At 31.9% G+C, this 16,791-nt stretch overlaps 2 protein-coding genes across 3 annotated transcripts; both read left to right on the forward strand.

The window, feature by feature from the left end:
• Positions 1 to 1,213: 1,213 nt before the first annotated feature.
• Positions 1,214 to 3,691, forward strand: LOC124832902 (UPF0481 protein At3g47200-like). 2 transcript variants are annotated; one of them, XM_088108008.1, is made up of 2 exons: positions 1,214 to 1,429; positions 2,256 to 3,691. In XM_088108008.1, the coding sequence occupies exon 2, from the start codon at positions 2,265 to 2,267 to the stop codon at positions 3,489 to 3,491; it is 1,227 nt and encodes a 408-aa protein (XP_087964134.1). In that variant the 5' UTR covers positions 1,214 to 1,429; positions 2,256 to 2,264; the 3' UTR covers positions 3,492 to 3,691. The 2 variants fall into 2 exon arrangements, with proteins under 2 accessions (XP_087964134.1, XP_087964133.1); XM_088108007.1 differs by lacking the exon at positions 1,214 to 1,429 and adding an exon at positions 2,012 to 2,116.
• Positions 3,692 to 6,286: 2,595 nt separating this feature from the next.
• LOC124832919 (UPF0481 protein At3g47200-like) lies at positions 6,287 to 8,004 on the forward strand. Its single transcript, XM_047307259.2, has 2 exons — positions 6,287 to 6,445; positions 6,585 to 8,004. Exon 2 carries the CDS (start codon positions 6,594 to 6,596, stop codon positions 7,821 to 7,823), a length of 1,230 nt encoding a protein of 409 aa, XP_047163215.1. The 5' UTR covers positions 6,287 to 6,445; positions 6,585 to 6,593; the 3' UTR covers positions 7,824 to 8,004.
• The last annotated feature ends 8,787 nt before the right edge of the window (positions 8,005 to 16,791 follow it).

Genomic DNA, 16,791 nt, shown 5'->3' on the forward strand with positions numbered 1-16,791 from the left:
ACATTTGATCATCATTGCATATAGAACATAAAGTATGATTTTGAGGAGATGCTGGAGGGCGAAGAGACACCCGTAAATGGTGAATGTTGCATCTACTGAGTGCCCTTTTATATTTTTGTAAACTCTACGGATATAAATAATTTGTAGGCCCTTTTCACCATAACCGCCACCCTCGTCTCAAGATGATAAGTTTCTTTCAATACCTTATATAAGAGTAGATTCGTTCTTTCTTGATAACTAACTTCTTTTTGACAACCTCTTTAATCCCCATTTCCTACATCAGACAATAATATTCCCTTGTTTATTCATTTGGTTATTTTACAATACACATCAATGGATCAACATTTCAGCTTCTTGCATCATTATCTCACGATCAAAGCATGAACTTTTTGATGCATAATCCTTTCTGTGCAGTACATAGACTTTACTTTTTTAAGAACAATCGTAAATAACAATAACAAAGTAAAGTATATTATTAAACGAGTATACCTTCAATGGATCATAAACAACGTAATGCACTAATTTATGCAACACTCACGACTTTTTTGTGAAAATATACTTATTAAAAGATATTCTAATTTGTTTACCAAAATATTTGTTTAACCCTGCACTTTTCAACGTCAAAAACACATTCTTTTTATTTATTTATTTATGAAATTAAATCTTTTTTCACTTATATAATCAAGTCATTCGTGTTACAAAGATGTCCCATATACGTAAATTCACATTGTCTTTAACAACAAAAAATTTAGTCTAATACAATTTATAATTGTTTCCCTCTTTTCACATAACCAAGTTATCTTAAATAAGTTTTCATTTAATGAAATCAAAGTGATTTGTACACGGATTTAAGTAGTATAAATGTAGTATTAGATAACTTATTCCTATAGATTGATTAAGATTGTGCTTGTTCTCCTTCTTTTCTGCATCTGTATTTCTTGTCAATGTTTCGTTCACTGTTTTATTTAACTTTTTGCATAGGTTGTCATTGTTGAAAGTTGTAGTCACGGTGGTTAGATGAAACTTAGATGAAACTGTTGTTTGCTAGTTGTCATTGGTTCAAGTTCTCACCATCGTGAGTGAGTCAGTGGCCAGATGGAGGGATTCCTCACACTGCATTCACTTCAATAGCCCGTGGTGTCTGAATTATTTTTCTTTCTAAGTGAGGGAAGTACATTTCACAAGTCTTCGCGTTGGAATGGTCTAAGTCTTCACTTCTTCGCGTTCCACACTGTTTATTACGCTCTTCCATTCACTTCCACACATTCATCTGAAAACCTCTGAAAGCAACTTCTTCGTTGACTTCCATGTGCAAATTTTTCCGTTTTTCATTTTCTGCTGTTTACTTAGTGTAAGTGGTTTCTTCGGCAGATGAGAGTTTCGGGAAAGTTAATTGGAGTTTCCTGAATTGGGTTTTCAGAAAAGCCTGGTGGGTATTTGAGCATTTCTGCAAAATATGCTTTTTCCCATTTCGTATGTTGAATGAACTGGCTTTCTTCCTATGTTAGTTATTCTTGCTTTGCTAGAATGTGAGTTTTGGTCTAAGACTTGTATATGTTTTTCTTTTTCTTTTGCTAGTGCTATTGTTTACTTGGTTTGTGTGCACTGCTGAAGGGCATTCTTTTATTTACTTTCTTGATTTTCAGTAAGTGTTATTGAGAGGATTGTAATGGTATGGTGTTTATCTGGGAAGCTGTGGCTTGGATAAGAATCTTATAAAAAGTCAATTAACTTTTAAATTTTTATTTTGTATCTGTTTGAAAGTCAGTATAAACAGTTTTTTTAATTGATATAAAAAGCCTTTTACAGTAGAATTGTGAACTTGATTAGTTACGTATAAATAATTAATTGCCGGAAATTTACCTTAAACAAGAATATTTTTTTTTAACAGCCAACTTCAATTGGTGGAAGTCTCTGATCATTGAATGAGAGAGAAATTTTTGGGATATTATTGTTTGCATGAAAGTGACGTGAGTGCAGATAATAAAATATTCAATGAGGTGGGTCTAAAAGCTTTGATGTTGGTAAAGCAATGTCATATTTTGTTGATTTTTCAAACAGAATACAAGTGTCTGTATAAGATTTTTTAAGTTGTGCTACTACTGTATACAGTATGGTGAGTGCTAAATTTTTACATTGTTTAATATCTGTCATAATTCTCACTATCAGATTATTCGATAGTTTCATCATTTTAATTCTTATTTTGGTTTTTGGAATCTAACTGACTTAAATTTCTTTCATTTTTGTCTGTTTAGATCAGTAAAATGATGAACACGGATGATGTTGTGATCCATGTTAAAGAAATGCTGGAGAGAGCAAGCCGACCAATAACTGAAGAGTGTTGCATTTACAGAGTACCTCTACTTATTCGCCAACTCAACCAAGAAGCTTATACTCCAAAGATTGTTTCCATAGGCCCTTATCACCATAATAGTCTCCATCTTCAGAATATGGAAAGACATAAAGTTATGTATTTGAAGTCATTTCTTGAACGAACCAATACAAGTATGGAAAGCTGGATCCACTATATAGCATCTAAGGAGCCCCTAATTCGTCACTGTTATTCAGACGCACTTCAATTCACCCCGAACAAACTGGTAGAGATAATCTCTGTGGATTCAGGTTTTATACTTGAACTCTTTTGGACAAGTAACTATGGTACAGATGACATGTATCTTTCATTACCATGGTTTGCAACTACCATATTTTGTGATTTGTTGTTACTTGAGAACCAACTTCCTTTTTTTGTTCTTCATGATCTCTTTTGTCTGTCTGTGGCTAATTTTGGAAATAATGACATCCCTCCATTCATCCTACTTACCTTTGGATACTTTCAGTCTCTCAATGAGTCCAATTTGTCTTCTGATCCAACATGTCATCACTTCACGGATCTCTTACGAACTTTTTACTTATGTGGAAGAAAACAAACTACAAGGAGCGACCAATGGCCACAAATTCCAAGTGTTACTAAGTTGTCAGAAGCAGGAATAAAGTTTGCAATAACCGAAAGCAAGTGCTTACTAAACATAAGCTTTTCAAGAAGGATGCTTAAAATCCCAAAATTTAGAGTGGATGATTATACTGAACTGTTGTTTCGCAACATGGTGGCTTTGGAGCAGTTTCACTATCCTGATGAGGGATACATCACAGAGTATGCTCTTGTTCTGCAATACTTAGTGAACACGGGGAAGGATGTGGATATTCTCGTTAGAGATGGAATCATGGAAAACTTATTGGGTGACAGTGATGCTGCAGCTGAACGGACTAAGCGTCTCTGCAGAAACATTGTTTTGTCAGATTTCAGTTCTGATTATGTTTCTCTCTGGCAAGAGTTGGATGCTTCGTATAAAAGTCGTCGTCTTAAATTGAAGTCAACCCTAAGAGGTGATTACTGTAAAGGGCCTTGGCAAACTGCTGCTACCATTGCTGCAATTTTTCTACTTTGTCTCTCTTTAGTTCAAACAGTTTGCTCGATCTTGCAGACAAAATAGTATTAGAATGTTTCACCCCTTCCCAAGACTATGTCAATTAGTCTATTTCTTCCTTGTTTGTCTTTTATGTATTTTTTTGGTTGTATTTTATTTTTTTGTGCTTTTCCTAATTGCTCACTTGACAGTAACTCTACTCTCTTTATGTTTTGTTTGTGTGCCCTTTTGCTGTCAATTATTAATGTAGTGTTTAGTTATTGTAATGCAAGAAAATTAGGACACATTTTTTTTTAATTTGCTTTACGATTGTTTTACAAAATTTTGAAATAATTTAATTTATGTACTCTTAGTAAAATTTTATGGTTTAGTATTTGTACGGATAAATTTTCTTATTTTCTAGTTTTTAAGCTTATCAAAACTGTGTTTTAATTCGATACCGGAGGGCGAGGAGCAGCCGTAACTGACGAATGTTGTATCTACTGAGGTCCTTTTTTTTTTACTCAAGGAATATGAAGAGTTTGTAGGCACTTCTTTTTTGTTTCAATGCAGACATACAGTAAGACTTGCTCCACACTGTACTGGATTCTTAGGTAAACATTCTACTTACATAAATTTTCCAGCAAATAACTCTGTGTTTTTGCTTCCTCTTTTATTTTAAGCTGTGTACATGAGAACCTGAATGAAGATATATATAGGAAATGTGTAGGATGATTATATGCTTGTGATTTTATCCTAATCTACGTGATCATTCATGGTACCAAAATGGTGGAATGTAATTATTAAATAGATTTCCGAACTTTACTAACAAGTTTATTTCCCATCTTTTATTTTTAATATGGGTATTAAAAAACTAATTAAATACTTATCTAATCCTTGATTATAAAATTGTTTTAACTCAATTATTTTATTTGTATATCTTTAATGATTCATCTCCAATGGAACTTTCATATATTAAAGACATTAGAACCAAGTGGACATATTTTATTTTAAGTGTTAGTAAATTACAAAAACTTGACTACAATTTATAGTGTATATAAGTTAATGTAATATTTGGATTTAATATATAGTTTGATATACAAATTATGTATTAATTATTATTAAACAATTTAATGTTTGAAATGAATTTCATTTGTTAGTTCAATTGAATCTCTTTATTTCAAGTTATATTGATTGGATGAGATGATAATACAGGAAATTGATTGAATGTCAAATGTAATAATGAATTAAAAAAAATTATGACTTACATAACCATGTATGCAATAATAGGTTAACTTGAAAAAGCATATATTGTGACAGGTAAACAATTACTTGTCATAATATCTACATCATATGTTATGATAGGTAAATTCAACCACGTCAAAATTAGTCATAACACACACCTATTATGATAGGTGGCAGACGTCATAATATGTTGAACTTATTATGATGTATTTTTCTGCCACATCATAAAAAGCACATACCTTATGACGTCCAAAACTATGAAGTCAAGCCACCTGTTATAATAAGTCATTTTTATCTGTCACAAAAAGCGATTTCTACATTAGTACAACTGTGAAAGACATAATCAAGTTTGGAGAGTTGGATCTATTTAGTAGAAGGAATGGAGTTTTAATTTTGTAGCTATTATTCATAAACAATTGAGTTAAGCAAAAAGATCTTTTTATGTATTTTTGGTTTTATACTTAAACTATTTTTGATAGAATATTATGATGACTAATCTGATAAGTTTCTTTCAATACCTTATATAAGAGTAGATTTGTTCTTAGTTGATAACTACATCAGACAATAACATTCCCTTTTTATTCAACTTATCATTTGGTTATTTTGCAATAAACATCAAAGAATCTAAGATAATTAATATCATTATTAGATTATTAATATAAAGGTATTTTAACTTCTTACATGATTGTGTCTATACCGTGAAATTTTTTGAACTTTTTAATGCATAATCCTTTCTCTCAAATATTGACTCTAATTTTTTACAACAATCATAAATAAAAGTAATAAAGTAAAGTATATTATTAAACGATTTTATCTTCGATGTACCATAAATAACATAATGCATGTTCAAGCAACATTGACAACTTCCTTGTGAGAAGATGCTTATTAAATGACTCTTAAGTCTATTTACCAGCAATGAGAACATTTTTTTCAACTCTACATTTTTCAGTCTCGAAGGCATATTCTTTTTATCTACACAATTAAATTTTTTTTCACTTATATGATTAAGTCTTCCCTATTACAGGATGTCTCCATATAAAAAAAATTAATATAATATAATTTAGAATTTGTTTCTCCTCTCTCATCATAACCAAATCATCTTTAATAAGTTTCCATATAACCGAACCAAAATGATTATCATAATCACTGTTATCATACAAATGCATGAGGATCAGATTAAAACGAACATTTAATTTTAGACATTGACTCCTCTGAATAATAGTTATTGGTATGCTCACATTTCATCTTATTAACACGTTATAATGATATTTTCTTTTTAAAGTTGCTAAAATGTTTGGTTCTATTTTTAGGAAAACACAAAAATAAGACAACCCAACAACAAAACAAACAAGTCTCTAGTAATAAATAAAATCAGATATTCATTTTGTTGTGAGTTATTGGGCCTTGCATCACCAATTGTTACGTCTAGTCCAGAATTTGGGCCTTCACATGAAAAAGAAAAATGTCCGACAATAATCTCTCGGCATAATGATTGTACTACATGATAGTTGATGGTAGAAGTGTGAACTTGATTAGTTACGTATAAATAATTAATTGCCAGGAGAATATATTTTTTTAAACAAACAACTTGTATCAACAACACAATTAGACATTTATGTCTTAGTGGAAGTCACTAGGCAATGAGTGAGATAGAGGAATTTTTGGGATGTTACTGTTAGAATTTGAGTGAGGTGAGTACTAATAATAAAATATTTAATGAGTGGGTCTAAAAGCTTTGATATTGGTAAATCAATGGTCATTATTTTGTTGATTTTTCAAACAGAGTATGCAGTACGGTGAGTGCTAAATTTTTACATTGTTTAAGATCTGCCATAATTCCCACTATCAGATTATTTGATAGTTTCATCATTCTAATTCTGGTTTTGGTTTTTGGAATCTAACTTACTTTAATTTCTTCCATTTTTGTCTGTTTAGATCAGTAAAATGATGAACACGGATGATGTTGTGATCCATGTTAAAGGAATGCTGGAGAGAGCAAGCCCACCCATAACTAAAGAGTGTTGCATTTACAGAGTACCTCTACTTATTCGCCAACTCAACAAAGAAGCTTATACTCCAAAGGTTGTTTCCATAGGCCCTTATCACCATAATAGTCTCCATCTTCAGAATATGGAAAGACACAAAGTTATGTATTTGAAGTCATTTCTTGAACGAACCAATACAAGTACGGAAAGCTGGATCCACAATATAGCATCTAAGGAGCCCCTAATTCGTCACTGTTATTCAGACGCACTTCAATTCACCCCGAACAAACTGGTAGAGATAATCTCTGTGGATTCAGGTTTTATACTTGAACTCTTTTGGACAACTAAATATGGGACAGATGACATGTATCTTTCAACACCATGGTTGGGAAATACCATATTTTCTGATTTGTTGTTACTTGAGAACCAACTTCCTTTTTTTGTTCTTAATTATCTCTTTTGTCAGTCTACTGGTAATTTTGGAAATAATGGCATCTCTCCATTCATCAAACTTACCTTTGAATACTTTCAGTCTCTCAATAAGTCCAATTTGTCTCCTAATTTTATTACATGTCATCACTTCACCGATCTGTTACGAACTTTTCACTTATATGAAAGAAATCAAACTACAAGAACCAACCAATGGCCGCATATTCCTAGTGTTACTAAGTTATCAGAAGCAGGAATAAAGTTTGCAAGCACAGAAAGTAAGTGCTTACTAAACTTAAGCTTTTCAAGAAGGGTTCTTAAAATCCCAAAATTTAGTGTGTCTGATTCTACTGAAGAGTTGTTTCGCAACATGGTGGTTTTGGAGCAGTTTCACTATCCTGATGAGGGATACATTACAGAGTATGCTCTTGTTCTGCAATACTTAGTGAACACGGGAAAGGATGTGGATATTCTCGTTAGAGATGGAATTGTGGAAAACTTATTAGGTGACAGCGATGCTGCAGCTGAAAGGACCAAGCGTCTCTGCAGAAATATTGTTTTGTCAGATTTCAGTTCTGATTATGTTTCTCTCTGGCAAGAGTTGGATGCTTCGTATAAAAGTCGTCGTCTTAAATTGAAGTCAACTCTAAGACGTGATTACTGTAAAGGACCATGGCAAACTGCTGCTACCATTGCTGCCATTGTTCTACTTGGTCTCTCTTTTGTTCAAACAGTTTGCTCTATCTGGCAGACAAAATAGAATTAGAATGTCTCACCCCTTTCCAAGACCATGTCAATTAGTCTATTTCTTCATTGCTTATTTTCTTTTGTTGTATTTTATTTTTTTGTGTTTTTCCTAGTTGCTCTCTTTATGTTTTGTTTGGTGTGCCTTTTTGCTGTCAATTATTAATGTACTGTGTTTAGTTATTGTAATGCAAGAAAATTTGGTCACATTTTTTTTTTAATTTGCTTTATGATTGTTTTACAAAATTTTATAATAATTTAATTTATGTACTATTAGTAAAATTTGAAGGTTTAGTATCTGTACCGATAAATTTTCTTATTTTCTAGTTCTTAAGTTTATCAAAACTTTGTGTTTTAATTTTTATATTTTAATCTTTTTTGTTATTGGTCAACATCCGATCATCATTGCATACATAACATAACATAAGCTGTGATTTTGTGGCGGATTTTGAAAAGATGCTGGAGGGCGAAGAAGCACCAGACGAATGTTGCATCTACTGAGTGCTCCTTTTCGGCAGACTGAAGGAATATGAACAGTTTGTAGGCCCTTTTTACCATAACCGCCATCTCCACAACATGCTCTTCAATCCCTCGTTTCCTACAAGAGGCAATAATATCTCTTTGTTTATTCAACTTATCGTTTGTCTTTCAACCAATTGAAAAACATGAAATTCTTTAAACTTTTAAGTGCTTAATACTTTACTCTAGTTTTCTAGAACAATAATAAATAAAAGTAACAAAATAAATTACATTTTATTTTTAATGGACCATAAACAATATAATGCATGAGTTCAAATAGCTAACGACTTTTAGATAAGAATCAATGCATGAGTTCATTTTATTGACAGCTCTTCAATCATATTAAAATAAACATTTAAATTTAGATTCACTCCTCTAAATAATAGTTATTATATGTTCACATTTCAATAATAAGTTTTACTACAATAAATTAGTAATAGATTAAAAAACCTTCATATGTATATAATAGTGACTATTGGTTATAACAGTGATTGTGTCAATAAATAAATGTAATTTTTTAATGACTTTGATAGTTAATTTTTTAATTATTTCTGAATAGAAAAAGAAAACAAATCAACTTAAATTATAATCCAATAGATGCTATACATACCTTTTGAAGTTGTTATTGACATTCAGAATTTAAAATCCCTCCACTTATTGAATTTGTTTTCACTACATCAATTATATCCTGTGAAACTCCTGAAAATGACATGTGCAAAGGACAAATGTTTCAAATAGAAGAGTTTGAGCATTTTATAGAATTTTCCCCAAAACACAGCTCATCTCATTTTCTCATAATCTGTATTTCTCTAAGCCTCTTCTTTTCTCTTCCTTCTCTCTAAACTTCTTCTCCTTCTTTCCACAAATTCTCATTTTCTTCTTATTCCGATCATCAATCAGGCAACACCTGAGTCTTCCTGGTGTCAAGGGTTTCACTTTGCACCGATCAAATTGTTGTTTGGAGCTAGTATGTTCATCTTCTTCTTAGAACGTTTATTTTTCGACACATTCAAACCAAGTTCCTGGTTGCATGTGTTCATCAGCTTCTTCTTCTCATCTTTTATCACTTTTCTGGTAATTTTTGGTTGGTCTTTTCTCACCAACCGGTGAAATATAGGTGTTTTTGGAATTTTCTAGTGAGAAAGCAAAGTCTGGAAAAGAATAATCGTTGTTCGGTTCGGTCAAAGGGATAAGGAAAGCTAGCTAATTTAATTACTTGGTTTTAATGTATGAAATTGATTTGAATGATTCTGTATGAATGTAAAATTGGATGAATTGGGTGTTCGGTGTTATTGGTGTGGAATATTGATGTCGTGTTTATGATGATTTTGTTTCTGCATAATTCTGGTTCAGTGGCCGAGTGGAATTGGTAAGGTTTGGTGTTGATCCTAATTTTGCAGTTATTCTGCAGAATTATGTAATTTGCTGAAGATCTTTAATTGACCGTTCGACTTCTCTCTAGTGTTCGGTCTTAACTGAGTTTTGCTATTGTGGATTCTCAATTAATGACCGCTCGGTCTAGTGTTGATTTTTAATTTAATATAGCGTTCGGTCAGTCATATACTGTAACTGTTAGTGACCACTCGGTCTTGGTAGTGCTCGGCCAGATGTCAGCACTCGATTTCAGTAGTGCTAGGTGATTCACTAAGCACTCGATCTCATCATTTTACCAAAATTATGTAACTGAAATTGAAACTAAGAGTGTTCGGTCTAAGCTCGTAGTATTCGGTTTAAGCTCTTAGATTTTGATTACAAGCTTTAGTATTTGATTATGTCCAATTATAGATGTTCTATAGTATTCAGTCAATTCTTTGGATTATGTCTAGTAAATACAGTTCGGTTATAGTCTTTGAATAATGAGAAAATGTTTTGTCTCACAATAAGTATTTAGTTCAACTAAAGTGTTTAGCCTGGTTATAACGTTCGGCATAAGCCTTCAGTGTTCGGCCTAAGCCTATAGTGACTTGTCTAAGATAATAGTGTTCGGTATGATCTACTAGTGGTCGGCATTAATCAATAAGTGTTTGGTCTAATTCAATAGTACTCTGATCAAGCTAATAGCGTTCGGCTCATGTTTGAGTTTCACTCTTTACATGACCGTTCGGTCATGTTCACCATAGGGAAACAATATCCCGTACGGTCATGTTCGCATGTGGGGGTGTTCTACCGTCAGGTTTTATTCATAATAAGTGTTGATATTTCTGAGTCAGTTGTGCTCAATGGTGATGTTGTTTAATGTTAGGTTTGAATTTATTTAAGGGTGTTATGGATGAGGAAATATGTTGTTAATGAGGCATGGTATTTAAAATGTGATATGAATGAAATAGTATTGATATGAAGAAGTATGATGTGATTTGTACTATATGGATATGAATGAGTGTTCCAAGGAGGAATATCTCAGAAATGGTTATGGAATTGTAAAGTATGAATATGGTCAAACTAAGTTGTCGTTCATCCTGACATTCTAATGGTCACCAAGTCTCAAGTAGAGAATGGTGGCACATGTGGTGAGAATAGTAGGAGGCTTGGTTGCGTATAGCTTGGGGTTCCAGCTATCGGACTAAACTCATGTGTAGACTTGGGTTTCTAGCTACAGTGAGGGTGAAGGGCTAACCTCGTGTGGCAGCTTGAGTTTCCAGCTATGGTAATTCTGATGATTTTCCAGCTTACCTTTCCACGAGTGCAAGAACGTCGTAGCTACATAATTCATACAGTTCGGACAGTCAGAGTAAAAGTGGTCGGTTATAACATGCTTGTATGTTTTTCGTAGATGGATGATTGTATTATATGATTGCATGAATTGTATGTTTACATAGTTAATTAAATTACACTAACTTACCCTTATTTTCCTATCTTGTCATGTGGTCCGTTCGGTCGTCCTTGTCTTTGCAATGATCACCCTGTGGGTGTGAGCAAAAGGTGCAGATGACTCTCTGGAGCAAGCGCTGGAAGAAGAAGAAGGTAGTTTAAGAGCAAGATCGTTCGGTCTTGTACTCCTTTTGTATTAGTGTGGGACCGTTCGGTCGATACACTTCTTGTATGATCGATCGGTAAGCTCTTTTGGTGTGTATTTGTATTGTTTCTGTAAAGTTTTTAATTTATGGTTATTTTAGGATAACTGTAAATTAACTTTACTTTTTCTTGTAACTGTTCTATTTTATTTTATTATAAATGTAAGGACCCTTATAAAGTATAGTTTAAAGCTATATTTTTGGGATGTTACACCAATTAAAACAATGTGAAATATATATTTTTATAAAAAAATAACAAAAAGAATAACATTGATTTATTCCTTAATAGAACTTATATATATAATAAAAATTGTAATTTTTTTCTTTTATTTATAAATAAATATATATAATTGCGCAAAAGGAATTATGAGCATGTACACATAATTTGATCATAGATTTAATTATTCTTTTAATTTCAATTTTTTATTCAAAAATATTAAGTTGGTCTTCTAGTTTTGTTAGATGCATTTTTTTTAAAAATTAATTACAATATATTTATTATTTTATTTAATTTTTAGTGTATATATATATATATATATATATATATATATATATATATATATATATTAAATATAATGTTGCTAAAACAACTTATCATTGTAAAATAAGATTTTCAATAATTTGTAGAAAATAACAAAAAGTATATAATTAATTTCTTTGGAATTATTTAGACATTAAATTAAAGTCTAGACATTCAAAGTGTATAATTAAACTAAAGTATATTTAAATATTTTTTAACTAATTAAATTATATTAGTTACATTAAAAAAATATTTTAAAATTTTCACTAAAAAGTTATTCGATAAAATAGTTATGATAAAGTGAACTTATATGTTTTTATTTTATTAGAAGAAACTAATTTGATATTCATATATGTTATAAATAATATATAGTATTTATAAATTAAATTTAAAATTTTCTTTCTAAATTAATATGACATTGAAAATTTTATAATTTAGTTGATAAAAATAAAAATTTCAACAATAAAAATATAAAATTAATATTAATGTCATTTTAAATTAATTTTTATTTAATTAATGAAATAAAAAATAGTTCACATATGTTATTTATTTATATTTTTATCCATATGTAATTTTACTAAGAATTAATTATTTTAATTATATAAGAAAGTTCAATAAAAAAAAATCATATCTATAAATATAAGAGTTCATATTTACGAACTAAATTATAAAAAAAAACTAATAATAATTAAATTAAAATTATTGTAATATAAGGAACTTTAACTAATAATGATTAAATTAAAATTATTGTAACGTAAGAAACTTTATCTACTCCTACAAATCACATAAAACATGATCATAATATACTGTTAGGACCATAATTAACAAAGAGTCTTTTATAGGGTTTAGATGACACATACTGTAACAACTTACATGCAAACTAGAACAGCTCACGTGCAACCAAAGAGCACATAAACAAGGGGAAAAAAAGCATAAATCTACTCACTCTTTTGTAGAAACTAATTAGATGAAGTAGAAGATCTCGTCTCAAGATCACTCAAACGGTCTCTAGTTTTCAAACTTGAACAGGAAATAAGAATTCTTAAAGAGAAGACAAAGAACTCTAAAAAATTGATTTCTAGATAAATTATGTTTTAAATTCATAACAAAACTAGTTGTGTTAAAACTTTTTAATTTTAAAATACTCGAGTCTGACTATTTTTAAACCAATGTCATTTTTAAGATATCATTTACTAAATCTTTATATGTATCAAATGAAGTAATTAAACAACTTTTAAAGAAAAATTTTAAATTTGAATGTGAAAACAAATATAGTTATTAAAATCTATATAAATTAAATCATATCATCATACAAATATACTCAAAATTATACTTGAACCTGCATACAAAATAATCAACATGTGAAAATTAAAACTGTCCAAAGTATTCAAAAATTAAAACCATTTAAAGTATTAAAAAAACTTAAAAAGGTAATAGTTATAAAAATATGTTACTTATGGAAAAAATGGAACACAATTCATCCATTTAATTCTAATAATAACAAAATAGGAAATATAAAGTATAAACATCCAAAGAGCTTATTATATATATATCAAAGAGATAAAGGAAAAATGTTCTCCATGTTCACCACATTAGGTGACTGGAAGTTGGCATGAGGGACCTTTCGAGAAGGCAATGAATGATGAAGGAAAATAAGACCCTTTGCTATGTCTTTGATAATAGAAAGTCATATGGTACAGTCAAGTGGCATTCTTCCAACTCCTCTACCACCAACAAATTATGAATGTTAAAGTATTAACTTTCTTAGTAAAGAAAGAATCAAAACTAAACATTTAGCAGTTCAAATAAAGAGTCATGAGAAACATTTCCAACATAATGATAACCATGTGCATTAAATGGGTTGGATTAACCAGGTGCATTAACATCCCAAATTAAATGGATTGTATCGATAGACCAACTATTGACGGGAAATGAAAAAAGGAATTGGATTGTACCTATTTAGTCCTGTCAACAACCATTTTAAAGTAAATTATTATGAGAAGCTTAAATGCTTTTCTTATATACTTAATTGTTAAAAATCACTTAAAAAAATATACAGCTTGAGTCAAGAATAAAGAGGCTCAATGTTAATAATGTGTAGTTTGATTTAGTCCAATATTGTTTAGTAGTATGAGACATTGTTTTTCACTTTGTTATATTTAGTAGTATGAGACGTTGTTTTTCACTTTGTTATATAAGTAATCTTATATAAGACTTAAAATATACATTAAAATAAACATATTTCCTAATGTAGTATGGACGTAGGCTTATATATTATATGTCGAACAATGTTAAATTCTTGCTTTGTTTATTATTTTCTCTTTTATTGTCATTTATAGAAGTAGTGAGAGCTTTCTTCAAAAACATGGTAGTGACTTTGGATTCATAAGAAATTCTATTTACCCTTAAGAGAGCAGAAACCAAATGACATGGAAGAGTAAGATTGAGAGTTGTTAGATCACTTGTTGCTGTGATCCAACTAACATTAGCTAAGAATGTTGCGTTCAACATTAGAAACGAGAAATATTAGCCAAGAATGTTGCGTTCAACATCATAAACAAGAAAATAATCGTAGATTTGATGTAATTCAATATCATAGATGAGAAAACAATCGTAGATTTGATGCAAGCGTTGTTATATATATATATATATGAGAAGTCATTTTAGTCAATAAAGTGTATTTGATTCACAGGCTAGTCAACCTCAAAATGAGTGAAGTAACTCGGTTACTTATCGTATTAGTGAATTTAATACAATTATTGTGTAGTTAACATTAGTTTTATTATCATCTCTTTCGGAAAGTTGGGCTGCAAATTAATAATTCTGCAAGTAATAACAAGTTGAAGTTTAAGAACATTCGTGACTTGATCTTAAGCGAAAATGTTCGTAGGAAAAGTTTAGTGAAATCTTCCAATTCTAATATTGGTTCGACATTTATTGTTGAAAATAGAAGAAGAAATAGACAGAAAAGTTGTAACCAAGGTCGATGCAGATCAAAATCTAGAGAAATACCATAAACAAAAGTCTGGAATGATATCACTTGTTGGAATTGTAAAAAAAATGGTCACTTTAAAAATCAGTGTTGGACTTCAAGAAAGAACAATAACAAAAAGAAACAAAATGATGATCAATCAACAAACACAACAACTAAAGAAATTATAGATGCACCATTATGTAGTGTGGATAGTTCCGTTGTCTAAATTCACCTTTTAAAAGACCACTTTACCACCAAATGATTTTTTATTCTTTTCATTATTAACATTTTTCATAATGTCTCTTAAGCTTTTATAAAATGCTTCAAAGCATAACTCATTTATCATTTCCATAAGGCATAATACCCAATTTTGTCCCCATTTTGGTTCGGAAATCTCAAGTTAGTCCCTTTCTAGAAAAGTGAGTTGAATGGATCCTTACTTGTAATTAATTGACTCTAACGAGTCCCTTCCGTTAAATAGAAGGAAACGGAGTTAGTGGTGGCAGTTGTCTTTGGTGAGGTGTCAATACGCAATTGTTTGCGTGCTTACGTGGTTCAGAAAGCTTCAGGTTCTCCTCTTCTCTCCGCGCCATTCCAACGGGATGAGACCCAGAGTCTCTTTCTTCTCCCTGCAGTTCGCTGGCCTCCCAACCAAAAATGGCCACCGCATTCCAACCGGCATCGATGCCATCTCCGACACCCACGGACGGCCATCGTCGGACGCCGCTCCAGCCCCTCCTTCTCGCGTGCGAGGGAGGACCTCGCTTTTCACGTACGCCCCAGATCTGCTCCGAATCCATCCTTGTCGCGCCTCGATTCAGCCACCGCGGACGGATCCCACGCCGCCGCACGTCACCAGGACCCAGATGGCTGCGACGCTTCTTCTCTCTCCGCTCGCGGCCCAGATTCACCGCTGCCCTCGCCGGAGCTTGCTTCTCCACCGACGCCACCACTCCCTTTTTTTCTTTCCCTCTTCTAAGAAGGGTTCTTTCATCTCCAGCATCACCACCGAACATTTTCCCCTCTCTTTTTACTCATTCATTTTTTTTCTGAACCATCGATTACTTCAAGAACCATTTTTAAATGCCACGACAATGGCTGGTAATGCCGGAAATGACGTACCTTTGGGGTGCGCTAGGGTTTTGGTCTAGTCCAGGGGAAAGAAAGGAATCTGCAAAGCATGTTTCCATATATGTGGAAATTGTTTGAGAGGTTCCTATATATGCTACTTGATAATAAAGCAGGCCATGAGGAAGTGAAGGGAATGTTTAAGAGGCAAAATGTTTAGCTATGATCTTCTGTTCTTGAAATTCATAAGAATGAACATTGCAGATGTTCGTGAATAGGTGTTTGGGAACATTGTTGATCTGTGTTACCCCGTTGACCAATGAAATCCAAGAAATATGATTAATACTTTTTTTTTTGGATATAAATTGTGCTGAAATGTTATGAATAACGAGATAATATTCTTCCCTTATATTAGGGGTGGGATAGTCTGCCATAATTTCAGTCTTGAATGTCTGTGTCACACTAACATTAATAATTCCTGTTTGCTCTATTTTCAGTGTTTTTTCTTTTCCTTCTGGTACAAGTTTCTTGTCTCTTATCATCTGCCTAACATCATTAGCAAGCAACAATGGCCAGCTCTTTCCCTCGCTCACTGACCAGTATAGCAACCACTGCTCTTCACCACACCAGATCCGAGCAGCTGACTGGCATAGTTTCCAACTCAGTGACACGGCTTCTCTGCACATCTTCAACTCAGCTGCAACAAGAAAACCCTGTCAAGAAACAAGCACAATCACCTCGAGAATCACTCCATGATGAGATCAAACAAATCCATGAGCAGGAAGAAGATAACGAAGATGGTGACAGTATCAACAAAGAATTGTCTGAACCACGTAAGCACGCAAACAATTGCGTATTGACACCTCACCAAAGACAACTGCCACATCATCAG

This window comes from Vigna umbellata, chromosome 2 (assembly GCF_029865625.1).
Source record: "Vigna umbellata cultivar VRB3 chromosome 2, Vumbellata_1.0, whole genome shotgun sequence".
Lineage (NCBI taxonomy): Eukaryota > Viridiplantae > Streptophyta > Magnoliopsida > Fabales > Fabaceae > Vigna > Vigna umbellata.